At 46.6% G+C, this 23,607-nt stretch overlaps 2 protein-coding genes across 5 annotated transcripts in view; one reads left to right on the top strand and one right to left on the bottom strand.

Annotated features, from left to right (window-relative positions):
• Window positions 1-19,813, bottom strand: part of LOC149324964 (F-box DNA helicase 1-like) — a 218,746-nt gene extending 198,933 nt beyond the window's left edge. The window contains exon 1 of the mRNA XM_089562718.1: window positions 17,884-19,813. Within this exon, the coding sequence (XP_089418844.1) occupies window positions 17,884-17,923 (40 nt within the window). The 5' untranslated portion in view covers window positions 17,924-19,813. The remainder of the gene's footprint in view (window positions 1-17,883) is intronic.
• LOC149324963 (uncharacterized) lies at window positions 215-22,827 on the top strand. Of its 4 annotated transcripts, none has more exons than XM_089562723.1 (3): window positions 215-17,502; window positions 20,683-21,534; window positions 22,259-22,827. In XM_089562723.1, exons 1-3 carry the CDS (start codon window positions 17,476-17,478, stop codon window positions 22,289-22,291), a joined length of 912 nt encoding a protein of 303 aa, XP_089418849.1. In that variant the 5' UTR covers window positions 215-17,475; the 3' UTR covers window positions 22,292-22,827. The 4 variants fall into 4 exon arrangements, with proteins under 4 accessions (XP_089418849.1, XP_089418850.1, XP_089418848.1 ...); XM_089562724.1 differs by having other exon boundaries at window positions 22,186-22,827; XM_089562722.1 differs by having other exon boundaries at window positions 22,068-22,827.
• The last annotated feature ends 780 nt before the right edge of the window (window positions 22,828-23,607 follow it).

Below are 23,607 nucleotides of genomic sequence, written 5' to 3'. Positions count from 1 at the left end.
CCAATCGAGAAAAAACCACGTGATTTCCTCCACACTTTTCTCCCAGGGTGCTGCGTGGAAAGGGCCTCTCCTCTTTTTTTCCTTCCTCCATGGCCTCGCTCCAGGGTGGAGTGCGCTTATCACGACACATTCGTTTTGAGCTTTTTATCGCAAGCGCACGATTTATTATAATAAAATAAGCAAAAAACAAATTTATTAATTGCGTGTGTTAACTAAAAGGCAAAGTCCTAAAATAAATGGTCACGTTTCCCATGACGACGCTCGCGCTTATGAACGCTAGAAAATGAAAATGGCGGCGTCCAGAGAGTGCCGTCTTGGCAGCTGCGATAAAGTGAGCTTTAGCTGCGATGCATCCTGTTTACGCCCTCTTCAGTTGTGCTAGTTACCCGCGTGCTACTGACTACAAGCACGAAAAGGTGAGCACTTGCAAGAATGACAGTACGAGAATTCGACTGTCTCGCTCGCGAGCCTGACGTTGCCGCAAGACTGCCTGCATAACAGCCAGCGTACTGCTGTGCTAGTTTTTGATGCATGGAAGGCATGTAATGTCTGCATTTTCGCTAATCCAGTGCACGTATGTATGTTCGACAGTCCGTGTACTTTTCGCCTTGGTATCAATAAAGAGCGAGCATGTATTCTGTGTGCTGCTGTCGTTTCGAGAAGTGGCCTCGGGCTAACGAATGATAGGTAGTACCTTTTCAAGGACTGAGCCCCTTAATTCATCTGGATCGCCGTTTACTTTGTCTAGTAAACACCCCTCTCCTAAAGTATGACGTTTACAACACAGAGTTAATATACTGACGCTTACAAGAATGACAGTACGAAAGTTTGACTTATTGCGCCAAGGAAACTCCCGGTTTCGGGCCTGACGTTGACACATCCTGCATAACAGCAAGGACACTGCAGTGCGCGTAATGTTAGTCAGTTGGGCGGACGGACTGTTCACCTGGAAAGAGCACAGAATATTACTGACGCGCACACCGGCCGAACGCCGTTCGACCACTGTGGCGAGTGTAAAGTCGCTGCCTACATGGTTATTGATATGATAAGGGTGGGGCTGGATGAAAAAAGGAAAGGCATACTAAACAAAAAGCTAGCCCCTAAGAGAGCCAATAAAAGTGTTTACTGACAGTGTTTGGCGTGTTTGCATGTTGTGCGTGGCAACACAGCACAACACACTGGACTGTACTGCTTGTATATCCACCATCAGGGCGTCAAGTCCTTCAAGGCAGCGCAGTGCTCCCAGCTTTTCCCCTAATGTAATTCATACAATGTACTTACGTGTTCTTTACACTCTTCCATTAATATTTTCGACCAAGTATAATACACATACCAGGGGTTCTGTGCGGAACTGCCCAATATGGTGCTTGCTACATGTGTCACTCTGTTAGTCGACAGAGTCATTTAGTGTCATGTTTCCAACAAGTAGTATCCACACCATCTGTGAATATGACATTCGAAGTTGCGATGCCTTACTGCTGTACCTGCTAGGACACCTCTGCAGCTCAAGGATCATTTGCTTGTTAGATAGCCGTTGGGACAATTGTTGTCAATGCCAGTTCATTATGCTGGCTGAAAAGTGCTGTCAGAGCTCCCACATCACTGAATAGCCTTTTGTGATAGTGAGTGACTTCCTATCATTTCAGCTTCCAAGCACTCTATGCAAGCAGAGTGAAAAATTCAGTGGGCACGTCACTGCAGACTGAAAAAAAAAAAATTATCACTGCAGCATTGTGCTATTTTAGATTACCTTTTGTAGGTTTATTGCTAGTGGAGGTACAACCATATCTACATGCAGAATTACTAAGGATGTAGAAATATTTAGCATGATCTAAAAGATGCATTAGAATATGAAGCAATAAACTACCACAAAACAAACACATCTATGTGAAAGTCTACCGACAAACTAGGCAACAGTGCAAGAAAAGAATATTGCAAAAGATGGGCACAGTGCCAGCAAACATTTAGGTTCCTCAGCATTTGGTTGGGACCTAAGGTGCAACTTCATTATGATGGACTAGGAGTTTATTCTCCAGGTAGATGTCCACATCACGGCTCAATACGCTCAAAGACTGCATCCTGGATAATTTCACACTGGTGCAAATTGCACAACCAATGGCTATGGCCTACAGCAATTTGAGAAGATGCAAGCATTGTACTGTGCTGCACGACTGCTGCAGCCGAGCAGCATACAATTACCCCCAAGTAATGGGTACTTACTCTTGCCGCAGCTGGTCTCATCTGCCTTCAGCGCACTGCCTAATTTGTGGGAAGGTGCAGATTTTTCATAATGCAGCTTAACTGTCAGCATGGCGACAACATGGCTATGTTCACTGCCACACCTGCAGCAGCACGGCTAATGCTGTCTGCTTTTCCCAGATCCTATGTAACCACAACTCAATAACGCTGCATAAAGAGATGAATCGTCCTCCTTCATGTCATGCGCTGAAGTGTCTATCTATGGTGTCTTGAGCACTTCAAGTGCCACTACAGAACTAGCAAGAAGGATCTAGTGCATGTTCAATTGTTGCCACTGCTGCTGCCTGTGAAGTTACGATTTTTGCAAAGCCATGGCAAAAGCCTGCATTTCAGAATGTTTGATTGTATATTCACTGTTTAGATGTATCGTTCTTGGCAAAAGCAATGAGTTTTATTTCTGAGCCTATAGCGGAGCACTTATGGCACCCCCTAAGCTAATCCTCAACAAAGTAAGCAGAACCCCTTTGTTCAGCTCACCTTTCGAGCCTATTTCATCTTCAGCAGTGCCACAAGGGCTCCATTATATGGCTGAGAAGCAAACCCTTCTGTCTACTTTTCACAGAGGCGGTGGTACACCTGTAGAGGAACTAGTGTTTAATAGCCTTGAAAGGGAACAGTAGTCTACGATAGGCAGCGAGGTGTTGGAAGCATAGGTCAGCAGACTCACATTCAGATCATGATCCGAGTCATCAGTCTGGGCTCAGGATCAGATCATGTTCCTATTTTTTTTTTCCCTCCTCGTTTGCTAATTTATGTTTACTTGCTGCCACAGCCAAGGATGCTTGAAGGTGAGGAGGCTTGGTGACATCTGATGGCTACCGAAGAAGAGGATTTCACGGAAGCGAGGCAGACAGCGTTTTGTCCCTTCCCCTTTACTAGTTTACGCGGCTGCAGGTGTGGTGATGAACCACGCGAGGATGTGTCGGAAGCTTCCATCAAGTTCCACGCTGTCGCTGCATGGGAGTCTCTTGTCATGCGTCTTGGTCGGCTCAGGGGCATGCCACTTGTGATGATTGAGACCAGGTTTGTCTTGAGTCGAAATCACGGTGTAAGAATATATTTAGGTGTTGACACTGGCCGCCCGCCGCGGCGGAGAGCGCGCACAGATTGTGTTCGCCCTCTAGTACATGCGCCGACCGCAGCGGCGCGGGGACGCTGCGGAGCAGAGGCCCTTCGCTTTCGGTGCGGCAAGCGGCGTGCCCAGAGCCGTATATTCCCTTCTCCGGCGTGCCCTGCTTTAGGTGCCCTTTTAGGCTGCGTTGGTCGATGTTTTGGGCTGAGAGAGTGCATCACAAGCTGTGAACACCACGATCTCAGCTTCCACGTCGTCAGCTTCCATCATGGACGAGCAAATTTTGCTAGAACTAGCTTTTTGTGTCGCGGTTTGGCACAAGCCGGATTGACAGTTGTGGAAACGCACGTGGTGGCGCGGGCCGACGCCATGGACGGTCGTCGCGGCCTATGTGCATTGTGTCTGTGATCTGTTGTTTGTTGCTGTGACACACCTGTCAACTTCAGCCGGGTACAGAAGTCTGCTAGACGCAATTATGGGTAAGAAGTGCTTCGTACCCAACTGCAGTTCGGGCTACCGGAGTTGTCCGGATCAAGTTTCACTTTTTAAAGCTCCGTCGGAGCCTGCTCGCTTAGAACTTTGGCGCCGGGCAATTCCCAGAGCAGATAGGATATTGCAACCGAGCGACCACGTCTGCGCGAAGCACTTTCCCGAGCATATGATATCAAAATCGTACTATGCCGAGTTCAATGGCAAGGTACTTTTAAATGTACCGAAGAAGATCCCGGTGCTGTCGGCGAATGCTGTGCCCAGTATTTTTCCCGGGTGTCCGAAATATCTGACAAAACCGACAAGGTCAAGAAAGCCTCCTAGAAAACGACAGTCTACGGCCACGTGTGGCGATCAGTCAAGCAAGCGGCCCGCTCCCGCCGCTGTCGCACTGCCCGTTGGGACGGTCTGTGAAAAACAAAAAGGCACCGATCCATCATCGAGCCCTCAGAAGAAACTGCAGACATGTGAGTGGAGTGATCAAGGAACGTGCCCTTCTCCCACCATGGAACTTGGAGGCACCTCCTCAAGTGCCACCTCCGTCTTCCTTGGCGTTCATGACGTTAAGGTTTGTTCTCTTCTGCACTGCTCCGGGTACTTAATATTCTAGGTGCTTAGTGTTCCCTGTACATAACTTTCTGCTAACCGTATCGGTCCTCCCGGCATGCCATAGATACCTATAGGTGCCCCTGGATAACGAGATACAGTTGCTTGCAATACAGGTTAATAGTAACTGCCCAGCCCAGGACATTAAATAATTTAGCTGTTGTTAACATACAGCATGATTAAGCCCTTAGCTTTTGAAGCAGTCCGCGAAAATTTTGCCTGTAGCTTTTTGGGTTTGGCTGCTTTTGATAGTAGCATATGTTTTATAACAATACCTTAAATCCATTTCCACTGATATAATTTCTCTCATTTTTCGTCAGGACAACCGCACGAGTCCACATCAGGGTGGTCCAGATGGATTGTGTCACGTCCAGACTGAAGCACCATTGGCAGCATGCAGCAGCCTCGGATTAGTCGAGGAAAGTCACGAGGGAGTGTCTGTCAGCGGCCAAGATGAAAAGGAACCGCTCACATTTTCATGTCTCTCGAGTTATGTATCCAGCATTCAACTTCCAGGAACCTCGTGGGCAACACAAGTTGTTGATAGCTTTGGTGTGGAGGCTGTAGTCTTCACGGAAGTGGCTTTGGCGAAGAAACGCGACCAGGCACCTTTCCTGAGGAAGTCATTAGATGCTACAGTTTCATCCAGCGGAATGCTGTCACTGCGTGCCTTCATTTATGGTCACCCTATAACTGTCAACGCCATAAGCGGCGATGTTGTTTCATGCGGCCTAAGCGACTTGGAGAGTGTGATTCACAAGTTTCACAACCTGCACGTATGCGCTGGTGGCCCCGGTGGCGAGATGTACCGCAACATCCAACCCGAGTGTGCATATATCGACGCATGTGGCGTGTGGCGGCACAGAAACTGCATGTTATTTTCTGAACAAGCAAGTTGCGACCGTTGCGAAAGATTGAAAGACACACTCCGGATACATTACTCCCGTATGAAGAAGAGAGGAGAAATGAAGCACATTCGTCTTTTAAGCAGCCCTTCCAAAAAAGCCCGCATTGACCTTTTGCGGAAGGCAAGAATTTCCTGCTACAGGTCCAAAGTGCGACTTCTAAAAGGAAAAAAAAAATCTTGAGGCGGAAGTGAGCAAATGCAAAGCCAAGCTTAAACAATTAAGTGATGAAACACTTGACCGCATTTCTCGTGATGCGAACCTTACTGAGGCACAGCAGCTTGTGTTAAAGGAATGTGTGGCTGCTGGCAAGACTGGTTCTAAGAAGGGACGACGATACTCGGACAGCTGGATCCTGCTTTGCTTGCTCCTTCATATCAGGTCACCAGCAGCCTACAGGTTCCTCATGGAAAACGAAGTGCTCGCATTGCCGTCAGTCCGAACAATACGCCGGTATGTCTCTATGGTGGGATTTAAGTCGGGATTTGACAGCAAGTTCTTTTCTGCTCTGAAAAGCAAAATAGAAAAAATGGACGACTTCAAGCGACATGGGATTATCATGTTCGATGAAATGCAGGTTAGAAAAAGTAAACGTGTCAATTCTCGCACGATGACATATGTAGGGCTGGCAACAGACGCTGGAAACGCTGATGAGCTCGCTGATCAAGCCCTCGTTTTCATGTTCTGTCCTTTTGGCGATAGCTACGCTCAACCTATAGGGGTGTTCGCAGCAAAAAACGCAACCAAAGGCTCCATTCTCGCTCAGTTGCTTCTCCAAGCTATTGTGATGCTCGAAGAAGCCGGTGCAAAGATTCATGGGTTTGTCTGTGATGGCGCGTCAACAAACAGGAGCATGTGGAACATTCTAGGTGTTAATGGAAGCCTCAAGGAGAGCTGCAACTCGTTCACGCACCCAGTTGACCTTGAAAGAAAAGTTTTTGCGTTTTCTGACACTCCACACTTGTTTAAGTGTGTGAGAAATAGACTTAAGCAGCAGCGATACTTGAAAAACGAAGGACAGTGGATCAAGTGGGAGTACTATGCTGAAGTCTACAAGGAAGACGTTGCCAACGCGGGGGGCCTAAAAGTCTGCCCGAAAATAACGCACTCTCACATATACCCGAGTAACTGTGAGAAGATGCGTGTGAAGTTAGCCACCCAAGTCTTTAGCCGCTCCATGGCGGCAGGTATTCAGTTTTATCGGGAACAAGGTATCCGCAAACTCATAGGCAGCGAGAAAACTCAAGAATTCACGTTGTTTTTAAACAATTTGTTTGATGCACTGAACAGGCGATTTCCAGCAGAAGGGATCACAAGGAACAGCCGAGACCTCGCAATTCTCAAGCATGGAATTGACTGGCTGGACAGCTGGGAAAGAGAACTGGAAAGTGGCAACATTATAAAAGACATGTTCTTGACAAAGAGCACTTGCGAGGGACTTCGAGTCACATTGAAGTCCACTTTGGATCTTTGTGAGGTGCTGCTTGATTGCCACAACTTCAAATATGTCCTAACCAACAAAATGAACCAAGATCCTATCGAGCGGTTCTTTGGCAAAATACGGTTGGCAGGAAGCCAGAATGATCACCCTTCGATGCCCACCTTCATGCAGCTTTACCAGACGCTGTCGATCTACAGTATCCTTAAACCTCCGAAGTATGGCAATTGCAAAGTCGTCGAGGGTGAGGAACCATTGCTGGATGCGTCATATTTCAGGGCCCTCATTAGAACAGACGACAAAGTGGCATCATGCCATGGATTCATCAATCAAATTAAAGAAAAGCTAGACGATCTAGTTTCAGTAGAAGACTGGGAATGTGAAGATATCGTTCGGAAACACAAATCAGACGGAGGGCAAATTACAGACTGCATACTTTATTATGTCACCGGTCTTTTGTGCAGAAAGATGCGAAGAGTTACCAGCTGCGCTGCTTGCTTGTCAGCCTTCAGCGTAAAAAATAATTCTTTTGCTGAAGCAGCTCTAACAAATGTGAAGACCAGAGGGGGTCTTACCCACCCTAACGTCAACATATTTGACCTTCTAAAGCATACGGAGCGGTTTTTTGTTGACTATGCAGACTGCCACACGGTGTACTGGGACACCATAGACGCAGTGATAGATACATACACGATGACATTCCCATGTGCTGATCACAAGGAAGAAGTACTCGCACAGCTCCTCCACTATTACGTCAGCATGCGTATGAGGCAGCATTGTAAGCACACCAATGCAGTCATGACAAAGCAGTGTCAAGAAAAAAAGAAACAGGCCAAGCTGTGCTCATCCTAGATGATAGAGGATGATTCGCTCAGTGTATCGTCCAAATAAACGAATGCAGTGATCACAATTGCAGTCACGGTCTTGGCTCTTGATTACACGAAAGTAGCCCAGTAGGTTGTGATTCACTGTGTTTTGTGCATAACCTAGTGACTACAGGAAATCACATCTCTCAGAGAGGCTACTTGTAATAAATTTGTTTGTTCAACAGAATGGCTATTCAGGCCGCATTTGAGCAAAAAAAAAAGCAAATTGTGCTGTTAATGTCCCGAAGGGGCATATATTAATAGATGCCGCAATGGAGGGCTCCAAACTTACACCACATGGGATTCTTCACATCACACAGCACACGGGCACCTTTTGCGTTGTTTCGCGGCCACCGCAGCCGGCATTACACCTACGTTCTCGGGCCTAGTGCTAGAGACAACCACTCAGCATCGTCGGTGCCGACCTGAGGGATAAGATTGGCAGAAACAACGCCAGTGGCATTTCCAGTAACTATTTGCGTTTCGCGTACCTAATTGTGGACTGCACTTGCTATTAAAAAGCCGCAAATGCACACTTGGATTTTTGTTTTGGTCCCGGCGTTCGCGTGTATAGCGGCAGTGGCGTTCTGCAATACAGCACAAGAGCGCGGGTTCTATTCGTGGCTGCGGAGTAAGTATTTCTGATGCAGGTGAAATGCGGAAACGTCCTTGAGGTTTCTGTGCAAATTAAAGAACTCCAGGTGGCCGAAGTTAACCATGTTCTCAACACGGCGGTCATCTCGCAGCATTGGCGCAATACACTGCTCAAGCAATGTTTGAATGTACGCGTAGGCTCTTCAGGCCAAATGTGGGCGCGTTGAGTCCGACCTTTTATATTTAAGAGGCAGTGTAGTTAACTATGCTCACAGCAGTCGTGCGGATGAACGAAAAAAAAATTTGCTATGAACGCATTTCGATAACGAGCTCGGAAGCAGCACAGGGCTGCGTCCTCGCTGCTGTTCCGCCCATTCATGCAGTCTCAGCAAGAAAAACACGAAGTAGCCCAAAATTATTTGGTGTCGACAGCAGTTTCAATCCTTCGTTGTCTTGCCGCACTTCACAAAGCACGCGTACACGCAGCGGCACCGAAAGATCCCGTGGCATCTGCATTACGGCTGCCGAAGCTCGGCGACTAGGGGCTCCGGGTGCGTAGCGCCATCTGTCAGCGTTCGAGAGAAGCGCAGGGAGCGGCGAACAAGTCCTGGTCGCGCCGCCGAGCGCAGTGTCAACACCTAAATACATTCTTACACCGTGGTCGAAATCAATGAATGAGCCCAAATGAGTCATGAGTCAATATGAGTGAGTTCAGATGAGTCATGGGACGAAATAAGTGTGTGATTTCGGATGAGTTGCGAGTCTAAACTGAGCACAAATATAGCGAGAGTCAGTGAGTCATGAGTTGCAATGAGTGGCTGTTCAGGTGAGTCAGAAGTTGAGGTGTAAATGAGTTTGAGTTCATGAGTTAGAGAGAGCCCAGGCCTATGCTTGTGTGAATCAGAGTAAGCCCATAGGTTGACCAAACTCTTGTGAGTGAGCCTGAGTGAGCAGTTGTGATTTTGCCGAGGTATGGTTGGAAGTGGCAAGGAAATACATCCACTTGGGGCAGGTAGTCACTGCATATCCAGATCATGAGAGTGAAATAACTACGAGAACAAGAATGATGTCATGTACATTTGGCAGGTACTCTCAAAATCATGAATGACAATTTACGAATATCCCTCGAGAGAAACATATATAACAGCCGCATCTGGAGGATAACAAAAAAAGGTCCAACTTAAATTGACGACAACGCAGTGAGCTGTGAAAAAGGAAAATGATAGTTGTAATGTTAAGAGACAGGAAGAGAGCAAAGTGGATCAGGAAACAAAGCAAGTTCATGACATCCTAGTCAATTGAGGTCAATTGAGGAAAAAGATTGAGGCCATCCTTATGTAATCAGTAATCTTTATGTATCCTGTAATCTTTATGTATCCTGATCTTTATGTACTCAGTAATCTTTATATAATCTGCATGTAATCCGCCCATCCCTCATGTAATGCCCCACAACCGGGGCCTTTGAGGTAATAAATAAATAAATAAAAAAAAAACAAGAAAAACAAATGGATGTGGGCCGGGCATATAATGTGAAGGAACGATAATCAGTGGACATTAAGAGTAACAGGCTGGATTCCAAGAGAAGCTAAATGTAACAGGAAGTGGCAGAAAGGTAGGTGGGTAGATGAGATTAGGAAGTTTGTCTGGATGGGATGGCTGCAGCTATCAGAGAACAGAACTGGGATATTTGGAGAGGTATAAGAAAGGCCTTTGTCCTGCAATGGGCATAGTCAAGCTGATGACGACGCTGACAACATATCTCCACACAGTACTCATTAATGTTGCATTTCACTTACCTTTTGCCGTAGCACAGATGCAGTTTGAAGGTGCTCTCACTGCGCAGTTCCCAAAAGGTATCTTTTGTGACAACTCTCCAGCAGCAAGAGCAATATACAAAGGACTGCTTTGAGTCAGCATCGGCTCTTTTCAAATTCAACTTTTATTAGAGAATTTTTTTCTCTATGCATTTCACACAAACTTCTGCATTGTCAGTCAGGCGAACAACTGTAACAGTATAGCATAAAGGCACATGGAAAGTTCAGGTTGACAAAAAGAGGTGCCTGCATTCAGTAAGGCAGCAAGGTCAGTGAATGTTCCTAAATGTAAACCTGCCACTAGCACAACAGCATGGGAGGCAGCATAAGAAACCCCTGTGCAACTGACAGTTTCTTCAGCATGGTCAGCAATGTCACCAAAAATCAGCAAGAGATTACACAATGGAATTGCAGGGGGCTCTCTATAAAGTTGGGGAAATTAAACCAAAGTTATTATAAGGCCAGCTGCATTCCCGATGCAAGAACAGAATCGGCTCGTACTATCTCGGGATATATTCGGTACCAGTGCCCTTCCATTCATGATAAACAAGCAAAAGCAGAGACAGAAATACCAGGAAAAGCTGCTGTATACACTAAGGCCAACATTCCCCGAACACTGCTTGACTTGAACAAGTGGTGCAGTAATCAGCAAGAAGTAGTTGCGGTACTCATGCGGCCAAGCAAATCATCACTGATATTAAAGCCCCTTCAAACTCGACCCAAAAACACTGTGACCAGTCTTGGATGGGTCAAAGGCATTGGTCATTCATGTCCTGGAGCACCAATACTACCAGGTGGAGACATTAACACTCTGTACACTGCTTGGGGATATAATTATGACTCTAAAAGAGATGATGAAATTTACACTGTCCTCACAAAGCTGTAGTTTACAATGCAGAATCACCCCACAAACACATGCACCAGATCTGATGTGGTGGAAGGGTCACGGTACAGTGCAGTTGGAGGCAGAATTGGATGCACGGGGTAGTGACACCATTCATGCTAGAATAGGTTCTAATTTGGCACAAATGAGGACGATTTGAAGGAAAGTTTCTGTAGCGCATTGGGATGGTGTACGGCAAGATATTCGAACCCACACCATATACTCTTGCGGCCACCTTACGAACACACCCTTCATAACGACAGTGAACGGAGATCAGACAACTCATGATTTTCACTTTCTACAACGTTGGACACGTTGAAAACAGGACACGGAGATACACACTGGTCGGCATCCTGAGGGCATGCAAAGAAAGACAGCCATCAACCAAGTGTTGGATCAGGCAATGGCATAGTGAAACGCAACTGGCTTATAAGAGGTGCAGCAATGGTTTCTATCGTCTGGGACAGGAACGACCAACAGGACTTTCAAAGGCATGGAAAGGGGGCAGAAAATCAAAGAGATCATGCTGCTGTGAGAGTACTTGGCTCACCCTGCAGCTCACGTCAGAGGAGCTAACAGCTCATGCAGCAGTCCTTTTCTTTCCTAAGCTTGCACAGTCTCCAGAACTACCACCGACAAAGGACACGGTTGACAAGGTAGGGATAACATCAACATTTACGAAACCAGAGTTATTGGCTGCTACAGAAGAAGCAAGTGGGAGAACTACAGCAGGACATGTCTATTTTCCTTAATAAGTCCTTAAGAACTTAGGAGGAGACACTACTGATGGCCTTCTGGGTGTAATAAATGAGGTTTGTCAAAGAGACTAGACTGGAAACAATCAGCCGTGGTCCCAATACCAAAAGCTGCAAAATATCCCACAAGCACATAATAATTATGGCCTATCTTGCTGGCACAATATGTAAAATCCGTTTAAAGATGAATGCCATGTGCCTATCATGGTGGTTCCTATTAAGCCTAGGCATGGAAATTGGGTTGGCTATACTGGTTGAAGAGGTCACACTTGCATCGCCCTACAGCCAACTTGTACGCTCTATGGCAGCTACAAAAGTGGTGAAAACATATGACAACGTGTCACATGCTAAGATCTTGGAGACCATGAAAGATGTGGGTCTTCTCCTATCTTACAGGTCACCAAAGTAGTACATAACCTGCTTAAGGACAGGACATTCTCTATCAGGCTCAATGGAGAACAAATCGGTAATATACCTCAAATAGAGCTCAAAAAGCTTTACTAAATAGAGGAGTGTCACAAGGTTCAGTTTTAAACCTCTTACTTTTGGATATCGCGTTGAAAGGCTACAGGTGCAGTTCATGATTTGTGCAGACGATGTCACAGTTTGGTTCACTCATAACCATACACCATATACAAAAGACCATATTCACGCTATCAATCAGGTGATATAAAAATGCGCAGAATATAACCAGCCCCTACATATAGCCTTTATTGAATACGAGAAACCGTTCGACTCAGTAGAAACCTCAGCAGTCATTGCGGAATCAGGGTGTAGAGGAGGGTTATGTGAAAATATTGGAAGATATAATTTATAACGATTGCACAGCTACCATAGTTCTCCATAAAGTCAGCAATAAAATTCCAATACGGAAAGGTGTCAGGCAGGGAGACACGATAACGCCTGTGCTATTCACTGCCTGTTTACAGCAGGTATTCTGGGGCCTAGAATGGGAACAGGTGGGGATAAGAGTTAATGCAGAATACCCAAGTAATCTGCGATTCGTTGATGACATTGCCTTGCTAAGTCAATCAGGACATGAACTGTGAAGCATGGTCAATGAATTAGACAGGCAGAGCAGAATAGTGGGGCTAAAAATTAACATGCAGAATACCAAAGTAATATTCAACAGTCTAGCAAGAGAACAGCAGTTCGCAATTGGTGGCGAGGTGCTGGAAGTAGTAAGAGAATATGTCTATTTAGGGCAGGTACAGTATACAGCTGATCCGGATCATGAGAGGGAAATAACTAGAAGAATAAGAATGGGTTGGAGCGCTTATGGCAGGTTCTCTCAGATCATGAATGGCAGTTTACCAGTATCCCTCAAGAGAAAAGTATACAACAGCTGTATCTTACCGGTACTCTGTTAAGGCGGAGGCTTGGGCAAGTTGGTACATCATATGTAAGTAAAACAGCGCTAGACAAGGGACGAAGCGTCTTGTGCTGTGTTGTTCTTCCTTCGTCCCGTGTCTAGCGCTGTTTTACTTACCGGTACTCACTTATGGGGCAGAAACGTGGAGGCTAACAAAGAGGGCCCAGCTTAAAGCTACGGAAGAAAAATGATAGGCGTAACGCTATGAGTTCGGAAGCGGGCGGAGTGGGCGAGAGAACAAACGCGGGTTAATGACATCCTAGTCGAAATCAAGAGGAAGAAATGAACTTGGGCAGGGCATTTAATGCGAAGGCAAGATAACCGGTGATCCTTAAGGGTAACGGAGTGGATTCCAAGAGAGGGCAGGCGTAGCAGGGGGCGGCAGAAAGTTAGGTGGGTGGATGAAATTAAGAAATTTGCGGGAATGCGGTGGCTGCAACTGGTGAAGGACAGGGATAATTGGAGAGACATGGGAGAGGCCTTTTCCCTGCAGTTGGCGTAGTCAAGCTGATGATGATAATAACCAGCTTGAGAGACAAAACCTGCATGTACAAGAAGCCTTAAAGACACGGGAAGAGTATGCCTGCTAAGCAGGCCTGGAAGCCACCAGAAACAAAAGTCAAGCTACAGTCATGCGGCTGACAAAAATTAAAGACAGCAATTGGCAACTAAAAGAGTTCGAAATGAGGCATCACAAGAGGCAGATGTGCTGAGAGTCCTTGGACTAGACAATCATAAGTATGGGAAAGGAACACAATGGTGCCATAACACGTAAATAGCAACAGCAACTTTAGTACACCTGATCAAACATATATAACCTTAGGGAGCAGGAGCCTGAACAGAGATGGCCAGATGTTTTGTGCGATCGGTGCTTCAACCCTGTCTACTATATCAGGCTCAGTTATAATGACTAAGGGGACAGTGGGTGGCATTGGAAACAATATGCAATGCAAGCTATCATGGCCTTGCCAAAACATCCAAATTCTTCAGAAACATGCAAGCCTTAACACATTGGCTGAACTAATTGAACATCTAGAGGCAGCAAGAAATCTAAAGTGAAAGTATGTTATACCCATAGCGTCTCCGTACAATGAGGAGACAGTTCAAACAGTGATGATGGCAGACGCCCCCTCCATGGGAATACATGACCATAACCACAAACAAGACAATTAAGTCTTGTCACATAGAGAAGCCAACAACTCGAACCCTGGTCGGTGTATGTCCGGGAACATGCATAGCATACAAGGATGTGTTTGGTCAAAGAAGAGGGCGATAGAACAGCAGCTACCAGCCCGACACACAGAGCCAAACATACATCATAGATACATATCGGGCCACCGACCCACTTGTCATGGAGCCATACACAGCATGCGATGCTATGGAGGCCATAAATGACATAGTGTGTATAACAGAAGCTCGTATTTACACAGACTCCTAGTGGCCTTAAAACAACTAAAAAGAGTGACAAGGGCACTAAGTGTAACTTGGGCGATACATGCTCTCAATAAGCAAACAAAAAACGCATCCGTATACAGTGGACAAAAGAAGGCATTGTGGGTGGGTACAGCTGAAGGTGCTGAGAATGTTGACGACAGAGGACAGCAGACACAATCATACACCAAAATCAGGCATTGCAAGTGAAAAACCCCCGGAGAAGCAGCCTGTGTGGGCCACCTGGATCACATGGCCTCGTGGTGTCATCACAACTGGCCCACTCAATTGTGAGCACACACTGCAGGTGGCAGTTAAATTAATGACTAGTTGCTTGGGAAGAGCAGCCTGGGTCGCCCAAGCACCACCGGCGACAGCACCTGCCATTGCAGGGCTGTTTGGCGTGTCTCGAGTGTTTTCTTCCCTATGTGGTTGCCTTTTTTTGTGCTGCAGTTATGTCCAAGCTAGGCAACCAATTTTCCCAAAAGCTCGTTTTACTAAACCACCAGGAGTGGTATAGGACCCCCAGGAATCTATGAATGTAAAGTAGGGAATGATCAACTGCACATATATTAGCGTTAAGCCATTAATGCAATTGCATCATACCCTTAAGGTGCAATTTTTTGATGCGCGCTCAGCTATTCCCAACTTAACATCTCTTTTAAGAAAAAACACAGGATTCCTCATGTACTTTCTCCCTCTCTCACGTACATAATCGGACAAGTGCCCCTCAGAAGGATAAGGGCCGCACTTCCCCTGTCAGCGACATGCCGATGGAGTTCTGAAGACAACACAGGACCCAGCACTAGCCCAAAGTGTTCCATGCCACCCGCAGAGGTGGATATTAGCCACCTGCTGTAGACCTGTGCAAGGACAAGGGCTTCAAGGACTTGTACATTACAGGAATACAGCCAGAAAGGAGGAAGAGATCTTCAAGTGCCTGACCAACGATAATAACAGCTGGAGCCTGCTCAGGTTGCTGAATGAAAATAGCCTATATGGCTTTTTATAGTACAAAGCCTGCCAAAATTATGCATTATGGTAAGTGTTCGAATTAAAGGAACTTCAACAGTGATATGACATTCTTCAGTTCCCCATCAATGCTGTCTTTCCAACACTGTCAATTTTTCGAGTTTTGACTCCTCGTTTTGTGCCAAGTGGCGGAGGTAAAGTAAGCACTTATGATTACAGTGATTAAGCGTCAATAGGTCGAAGTTTTTCGTAATTTCCATCATAGTTTCATACACCTTAGTCATTGATCAGCATGTTTTGCATGCCTAGTAATCCTACTGGGCCAAGAATCAATCGATTAGATGATAGCCTGCGGCAATGCCAATAGCTTTTTTTTTTTAATATAGTACCCTCAGGGTGAAAGTAAACAGCAGAGTGAGGGGGCTGCTAATAGACCCTTTACAAAAGTTAGCGCCATCTAGTGAGAAAAACATGAACAGCGCACGGCGGCCATGTTTGGTTCAGTCCGTCCGCACCGCCCGGAGTACCCGGAGGACAGTTCACTGTACCTGGAGAGTACGCGCCAACGTGAGCCCTCGTGGAACTCGTGCACGCACAGCGAGCTTCATTGGAATTCCCGCAAGTTATTGCGTCATTTGTTGGCATCACAACAGTCGGTGCTAGCACCAAGCTCCATTCGGAATGCCAGCATGTTCTGCGTGCCTTTCTGCAGCCAGCGCAGCGTCGTAGACGCGCACGGAAACAAGGTGTGTATACGACCGTTCGTTTGCATTCTTGATCGGCTTTACAAGCGTCACTTGCAGCATGTCAGGCATTACGGCATGTACCTCTGACTGGGAGATAGCTCATAGAACGCGATCGCGATCACCTGAAACAGCGAGGTTGTTTTGCGTGCAATGGAGCCTTGTGAACTTCACGAAAGCTTGTGCTGAGATGGAAAATGACACTGGAGAAGGAGCAATACATGTGTAACGAACGCTAAAGCTCGAATAGATCCGTTGGAGCCTTTTGTACGTGGATTGCATTCGCCATTCTCTATTTGACTTATTACAAGGGCATGATTACCGAAGCTAGTTTTCAAACCATTGTGTGAAATGGCCGTGCATTGTGCAGATGGCAAAATCGTTGCCTACGGCGCCCAAGCTGCCTGTTTCACGCTACAAAAGCGCCTGCCAAAGCCGCGGCGTCCTGTAAAGCAGGAAAAGATGAGGCATCACGCGTGTAGCGTCATGCTCACATCCAGCCCGTTTCAAAAGATGTTATCGCCTGATGGCGCGTGCGAAGTCCGGTACGCGCCCAGAGCGCGCAGCTCAGGTTTGTAGTCTGTGCCTATGAATACTTGCCAGCGCGATCCACAAAATAACGAAGCTTGCATTTCACTCTAGTGGGTTTTCTCGAATCCCATGATGGTTTCTTAGTTGACAGCCACCCGAAAAGTCAGTTGGTTTTGTAAAGATGGCGATTTCTTGTTTATTTCCTCTTTTAGTAGACATTTCAAGCTTTAACCTCATATGCAAGAGCTGAAATGGGCGGCCTCGGGAAAAGGGAACTGTGCTGAAATTATGAGGAATTTTAAAAATCAGCTATCACCGCGCCATGCCTGCTTCGCGCAAGAGTTCGTGTGATCAGATTTTCCAGTATTGCTATAAAGTATAGCATCCACAGCTATAATGTGGTGCTTGTTGACAAAACCTGTTTATTATTTGTGCAGGTCTCCTTCCATGGTTTCCCAAGCAACCCGGCTTTGAGAAAGAAGTGGATTATTGCAATACGCAGAGATGTGGGGAAAGACTTCACTATAACGCATCACACCACGCCTTGGCTCTCAAAATATGCCTCTAGCCGTCGCTGGCAGAAACCGTCAGGGACAAAAGAGAGGTCCCTGGACCAGGAAAGGACTTCGCTTGACATTGAAAATCCGTTCCACGCACAGTGCACTTGGCGACAACGTTACAAGCACGGACACAACGGCGGGCACTGACGGACGGACACGGAGCGGACGGACGAAGCGATCCAAAGATGGCCGCCACCGCGGGGTCAGGCGAGGTCAGCGTGCCTGTCACTGTTGCCAGACCTACTTTTGTAAACCCTCTATTATTAGTACACATCTCGAATAACATCGAACGATGGGACTGCCTTAAATCGGGTATTTAGAAATCGCACTGGGTGTGATCATTATAAGCTATTAAGATTATTTCTACCAAGGAAAGTCCTGGAGAGGCAGATGCCTTTCCATACAAACCGGCAGTTCGTTTGCGTTTGTTACTGATCGTCAATCGCACCGTCACACAACACTACGGTGCTTAGGAGATCGCGTTGCTCTTTAAAGTTGTTTATTTGCTCGCTGTGAACTACAATCTCCGTAGCTACAGAAAATGCATCGCATACGAAGCGTCTTATTTTCCAGTAGCTGTACGCTATACTCACCTTGGCAGTGGGATGCACTCCGTTTTCCGTCCGCACACATCGCAATAGGCGTCAGTGCCCTAACTTCACGATTACATTCATGGTATACGTCGACTGACCGCACTTACGTTGACTCCAATCAGCTTTACCTCGACAAGAGTTACAAACCGTAAGAGAATATCCTTCAACATTGTCATTCGTCTGCCACGGACACTGTATGTACGCGTACTTTTACAACGGCTGCAGTGCAAGCCGCCATTCCCTTGCGAAACGTCGAAAACATTCTAGCTTCTGCATAGCTAGCCTCGTTTATCACGGCACTTCTAAAAAAAAGGCAGCGCTGTTAACGTGTCGAAAACAAGCACACAGCGCCCATCGAAACATGGCAGCACACACACACGAAACAGACACGCTCAACGTTTGTAAATGTAAACAAACATGGGTCATGGGTGCTGATGATGATGGTAGCCCAAAGCGCTTCCGGTATCATAGGCGCGGCGTTTGAAAAAATTCGCGCCGGTGCAGACGACGCACTGGTTTGTCGCACTGGTTTTGATAAGACAGCGCGGCAAGCGAAGCATTCCGCGCAGTGCTCGATAAGGCACCCGTGCAGGTGACTCGGCAGATTTTTTCCTCAACATTTAGTTCAACTCTAGTTATTCCCTTTCTTTAAAGAGCTTATTCCCATTAAGCCATGCAGTCTGTTTGGCAAATAATGTATACTTGGAGGTGGACTTTTCAATTTAAACAAAAAAAAATAAAAGATAAAAGTACACCAATCTCAGTTTTCGAAATCCGGATTTAACTGAAAGAAGTCAGTATATCTGGTATGCAAGCCATGGCTTGTTGAATGTGGGTTACGCTCAGTAAAAGTCAAGAATAACTAACTAGGGAAGCCAGGGGAATGACGAGAAATGGCAGTGCTGAATAAGCAGCGCAGTTTTGAAATTTGAGGTATTGCTCCTCTAGCTTACATGCCTCTGCAGACCAGGAAGCATCACCTCCCCGCCACCTTCTGGCTAAGCACTCTTTGTTCGCTATCATCACCTGCCCAGAGAAGTTAGTCAGTTAGGTAGCGAACCAACTGTATGTCGAACACTAACATGAAACTGTGCATGCGCTTCATGGAAAGGTGGTTACTGTGACGACTGAACGACAGTTCCGTAGCTGCCATCAACACACAGACCACATGATGCCCTGCCCTAGCGCTCACAGCAGCGCAACAGCCAAACGATAACACAACACCTAGTTCGTAGAATTAAACTTCCACCCCCGTTTTTGTCTGCCGGCAATCTCGTTTAACTTGAGTTACTCTCTTAATGATGGGAGCAATTTTTTCTACAAGTTTCTATAAGTAACTTTTGATCACGCAGAATTGCTACAATAAGCCACCGAAGAAAGTCAGTATTTTATTCGTCGGAAATTGTACTTGCCAAAGAAATAAAAGAATTTTCCATTCTGAAATAACAGCTGAAAAAGGTCCGCCGAATTTACAAAAAATAAAAGCTGAAAAGTCCAACCCCCTATGTGTACGCCAGCAACACAAAAGATGACCGACAGTTTCATATGTGATTGCACCACTGCTTACAGTCTGAGGCATGGTAGGTTACCTTATTTCTCTCAACGTCACATTTTACAGCGCTAGCTGTGCAAGAGTCTGTTTCTGCAATTTTCAACATGCTGATAGGTCACTTGTGCACACTGGATTAGCGCACATGCATAATACAGTAACATTGCAGTTTGGGCATGTTGGTATGACATGACATGGAAGTTTCAGCACACAACCAGACAAGGATGGTGAAGGAAGACAGAAGCACATGAGCACTCGCATTTTCCTGTCTTTCTTCATAGTTCTCGTCTGGTTGTGCGCTGACGCTTTCATATCGTGCATTATACAACCAGATTGACCCTTGCACATCCCCCATAACTCACAACACTGGTCTAGCACCATGACAGCACTCTGCATAATACCCCCCCCCCCCCTTCTGCCACAGCTTACCATTTCATTAGAAGCCAGTCCATAAAAATGTTTTCACCAAGTCCAGTAAATGTCATTTTTTTTCTTTTACTTTCTTTCTTTAACTTCCTACACTACTGTACGTACCATATTAAAAGCGCAATGATGAGTACATACTTCATTATGTTTTGTATAGCAGGTATGATAGTTTGACCACTTCAAGAAGCGTGGAGAACGCAAGCAATTTCTAAGAAATACCGTGTTCCACACCTTATCCTTACTGGCATTGCAGCGGGCTTACAAAGATTTCCAAATTTAACAGACTATCTACCCGCACTGGGCGGTCAACAGTTAACATAGTAAAGGTACTTTGAGGGTATCTTCTTAGGACATGTTCTGAGAAAGCACACCCTTAGTGATTGCAGAGTAGTAATCTATCACTTTAAGGTAACTTCAAAGTGTCCTCAGTGTCCATTTGAAATGCACTTAGGCGATGAAGTGTAGATACCATGTGGGCCAAAAATTACTTTTCCCAGCCAGTCCTTGGCTGTGAGTACATCCTGACTATACAGAACAAACATGCACACTAACAAGGAGCCACACAGCACCTGTTCTCATGGGATGTACAGTGATGGTGTGCTGCAGTAAGATTCAATTGGCACTTGCATAGTATATAGATATACAGACTTTATATCCATGTTCGCCGGGGTAGGGTTGCCGTAGCTGGCACAGGACAGGGTTAATAGGAGAAATATGGAAGAGGCCTTTGTCATGCAGTGGCCATAGTCAGGCTGATGATGATGATAATGCAAAGTTGACATCTTCAACATGGCAAGTTATAATTATTCGCAATTCGATTTCAGGTTCTCTATGCAGTCAGCAAGGATGAACTGGAGGCAGCCAAAGAAGCACTTCTGACCATTTGCCACCAGGGCTACATCAAGCGAGTGTACAAGTTCCTTGACCAGGAGGAGGAGTGGGTGCTTTTCCATCAGCAGGGCATTGTCACAAGAGGGCACAATACGAACAATTACTCGGAGGCCTCTATTAGGATACTTAAAGACATAGTCCTCAGCAGGACCAAGGCATACAATGCTGTGGCCCTTGTTGAAAGTATAACGACAACATGGGAAAAATACTTTGAGATGAAACTTCTCCGGCATGCCCATCAAAGGGCAGGAAAACACCCAACCAGTTGTGAGCAGCTGCTAAAAACCATGCCAGAAGTACCAAAAGAAGACATCACTCCAAAAGGAGAGAATGTCTTCTCTGTTCCAAGTTCTTCTGGAACGCACCACTATGAAGTGCGCACTGATGTTGGTCTTTGCAGCTGTTGGGCAGGCAAACAAGGTGCCTTCTGCAAGCATCAAGCAGTTGTGCAGAAGGCCTTTGGTGGCCTTTTTCCAAACAGCCCACAGCTGACAACTGCAGACTGCATTCTTCTAGCACAGCTGGCACTTGGGGACAGATGCCCTCCACGAGCCTTCTTTGAACCCCTCCAACCAACCCAGCAAGCAGAAATGCCCCCTCCTCCTCTCACAGCAACAGATGACCACACCTACAGCCAGAGAAGCCAAGTGTGCGCCTCCAGTGGCCAACTTCTGATGGAGGTCGAGCAAGACCACTACGAGGCACCAGAAGCACCACAAGATAAAGCTGGTGTTGCCAGTGGCCAGCTTTTATCAGGAGTGGCTTCATGCAGCACAACTCATGAGGTATATTGGGGTACTTTTTTACATCTCATTCAATGCTTGCATCAAATATGGCAAGTGAGACTTGAGAAATGCTATGATGGGAAGGCTTGCATGCTTGAAAATGATACTGCGCGGTTCAAACCCGAGTGCCATCAGGTAGTCACTAATGATACAGTGCGTACAAGCTTCCCCCTGGCCTGGTGCCCGGCTTCTTCGGTTTGGTTTCGGTGTGGTTTTAAGGGGTTTAACGTCCCAAAGCGACTCAGGCTATGAGGGACGCCGTAGTGAAGGGCTTCTTTAGGGTGAAATGCTTGAAAAATGGGTCTTTGACCCCACTTTGACAAGATGAAAACAGCTTATGCCTTGGCGTTCTTTGGCCACAGATGCCCTTGTGCCGCAAAAATTCACCATCAGCATTTTTAAAATGCTAGGTGCATTCTATACAGATATATAGGTGCTTCACAAAGGCAGCACTTTGTGGTAATGTCCCTTGTTGGTACAGGTAAAAATGTAAGCACTGAGTGAGTATTCACTTCTATTCAAATATCATGCAGGAACGTGAAGAAGCATGTGAGGCCCTGGAGCAGGCCATACGCAAGGTCCACGCTTTAGCCGACAACTCATTTCATTGCCGCTCTTTTTCCTTTTTTCCCCTTTGTTCCCCTCCCCAAGTGTAGGGTAGCCAACTGGGCATCGCCTGGTTAACCTCCCTGCCTTTCCGTCCTTTTCTCTCTCTCTCTCTTAGCCGACTGGAGCCCTTCTTATTTGTCACTCGTGAGACTTAGCTGCTGGAGTGAGAAGCGTCAGTACCAGCAGCGGGGCCTATGCACTGATGCTTCGGCTCAAGGCAGCAGTGAGAGTGGACAGGCGAAGTGGCAGAAGCATAAAGGTTCAGCCAACGAGCCTGGCACGCCGGCGACCTGGACTCACAAGAGGTTCGAGGCGTGTCCCTGCTGGTCGGCCACCCAAAACAGCAACAAGCAAGAAGGCGAAACGTGGCCACACGTTAAGCAAAAATGTGCACGACAATGTGCCGAGTGCGAGGCTGCATTAAATGTATACTTCAGCAAGTGACGCACTGCATAATTTGTCGCATTGACAAAAGACACATGCAGCATGATAACAGACAATGCACACTGTGCATTTTTCATTTTAACTTTGTTAAGTGGTGCAATGCTTAATTTTTATGTTGAGGAAGACAGGCACGGAAAGAAAATGGATGACACACACACATTTGTGCAAAGTGTGCAATTCTTTTACTTTATTTTAGTTCGTGTTCTGCTGGCATAAAAATTCAGCAGTAAACCATTTACCAAAGTTAAGGTGAAGAATACACAATGTGTGTTGTCTGTTATCATGCTGTATGTGTCGTTCTTTGTCACTGCAACAAATTATGCTGCACACCATTTACTGACGTCAAGATTGTAGCCCCACCGCTTCTGCTTGCGCTACAAAGAAGAGCTTGGCGAGCATGAGCAGAACAGGACAGGTTACGCACCCGGCTCAAATGGCAGCCATCATCTTCAGCTTTTCAAGGCTTGCACAAACTGCCTTCATCCATAGAACGGCATCACCAAGAATAAACGTGGCCGCACCGCATCTGGTACCACTGTGTGCCACATAGTTGGTGACCCAGGACAGCCTGAACGCCCTCTCAACCAGCGCACTGCAGCTGTACCTCCGAGTTCCTGCCTCGCCACGGGCCTACCACAAGATGAGTGGCACCCGATCCTGCCCCGCGACCTGTCCTGAGTGCAGCTGTGGCCACTCTGCCTGCACAGCCCCGTTGTATGCTTCGCACAAGTGGAGGCCCAGCTATACGTGAACGGTGTGTCGTCCCAGATTTGGCGGTTCCTCCTCGTCGAGTGGAAGCTACCCGCCAACATCTTTGACCAGCTCAACCTTCCACCGTCGGACGGCCACCTGTTCAAGGGACTGAAGGAAGCATTTTTCCGTTTATACGGTGTTCCACTCCACCACCTCGCTGCCAGCACTCTGCTGCAAGCATCTGTCCGACAGCAGCTCCAGTTCAGCCTTCCTCGCACACTCCTGTGAGTACTCACGCTACTGCCGGCTGAGGTACCACTCACCGAG

Source organism: Amblyomma mixtum, chromosome 10 (assembly GCF_055824585.1).
Source record: "Amblyomma mixtum isolate Tamu chromosome 10, ASM5582458v1, whole genome shotgun sequence".
Classification (NCBI taxonomy): domain Eukaryota; kingdom Metazoa; phylum Arthropoda; class Arachnida; order Ixodida; family Ixodidae; genus Amblyomma; species Amblyomma mixtum.
Note: the sequence above shows the minus strand (reverse complement) of the source record. Positions and strands in the feature narration are given on the sequence as shown.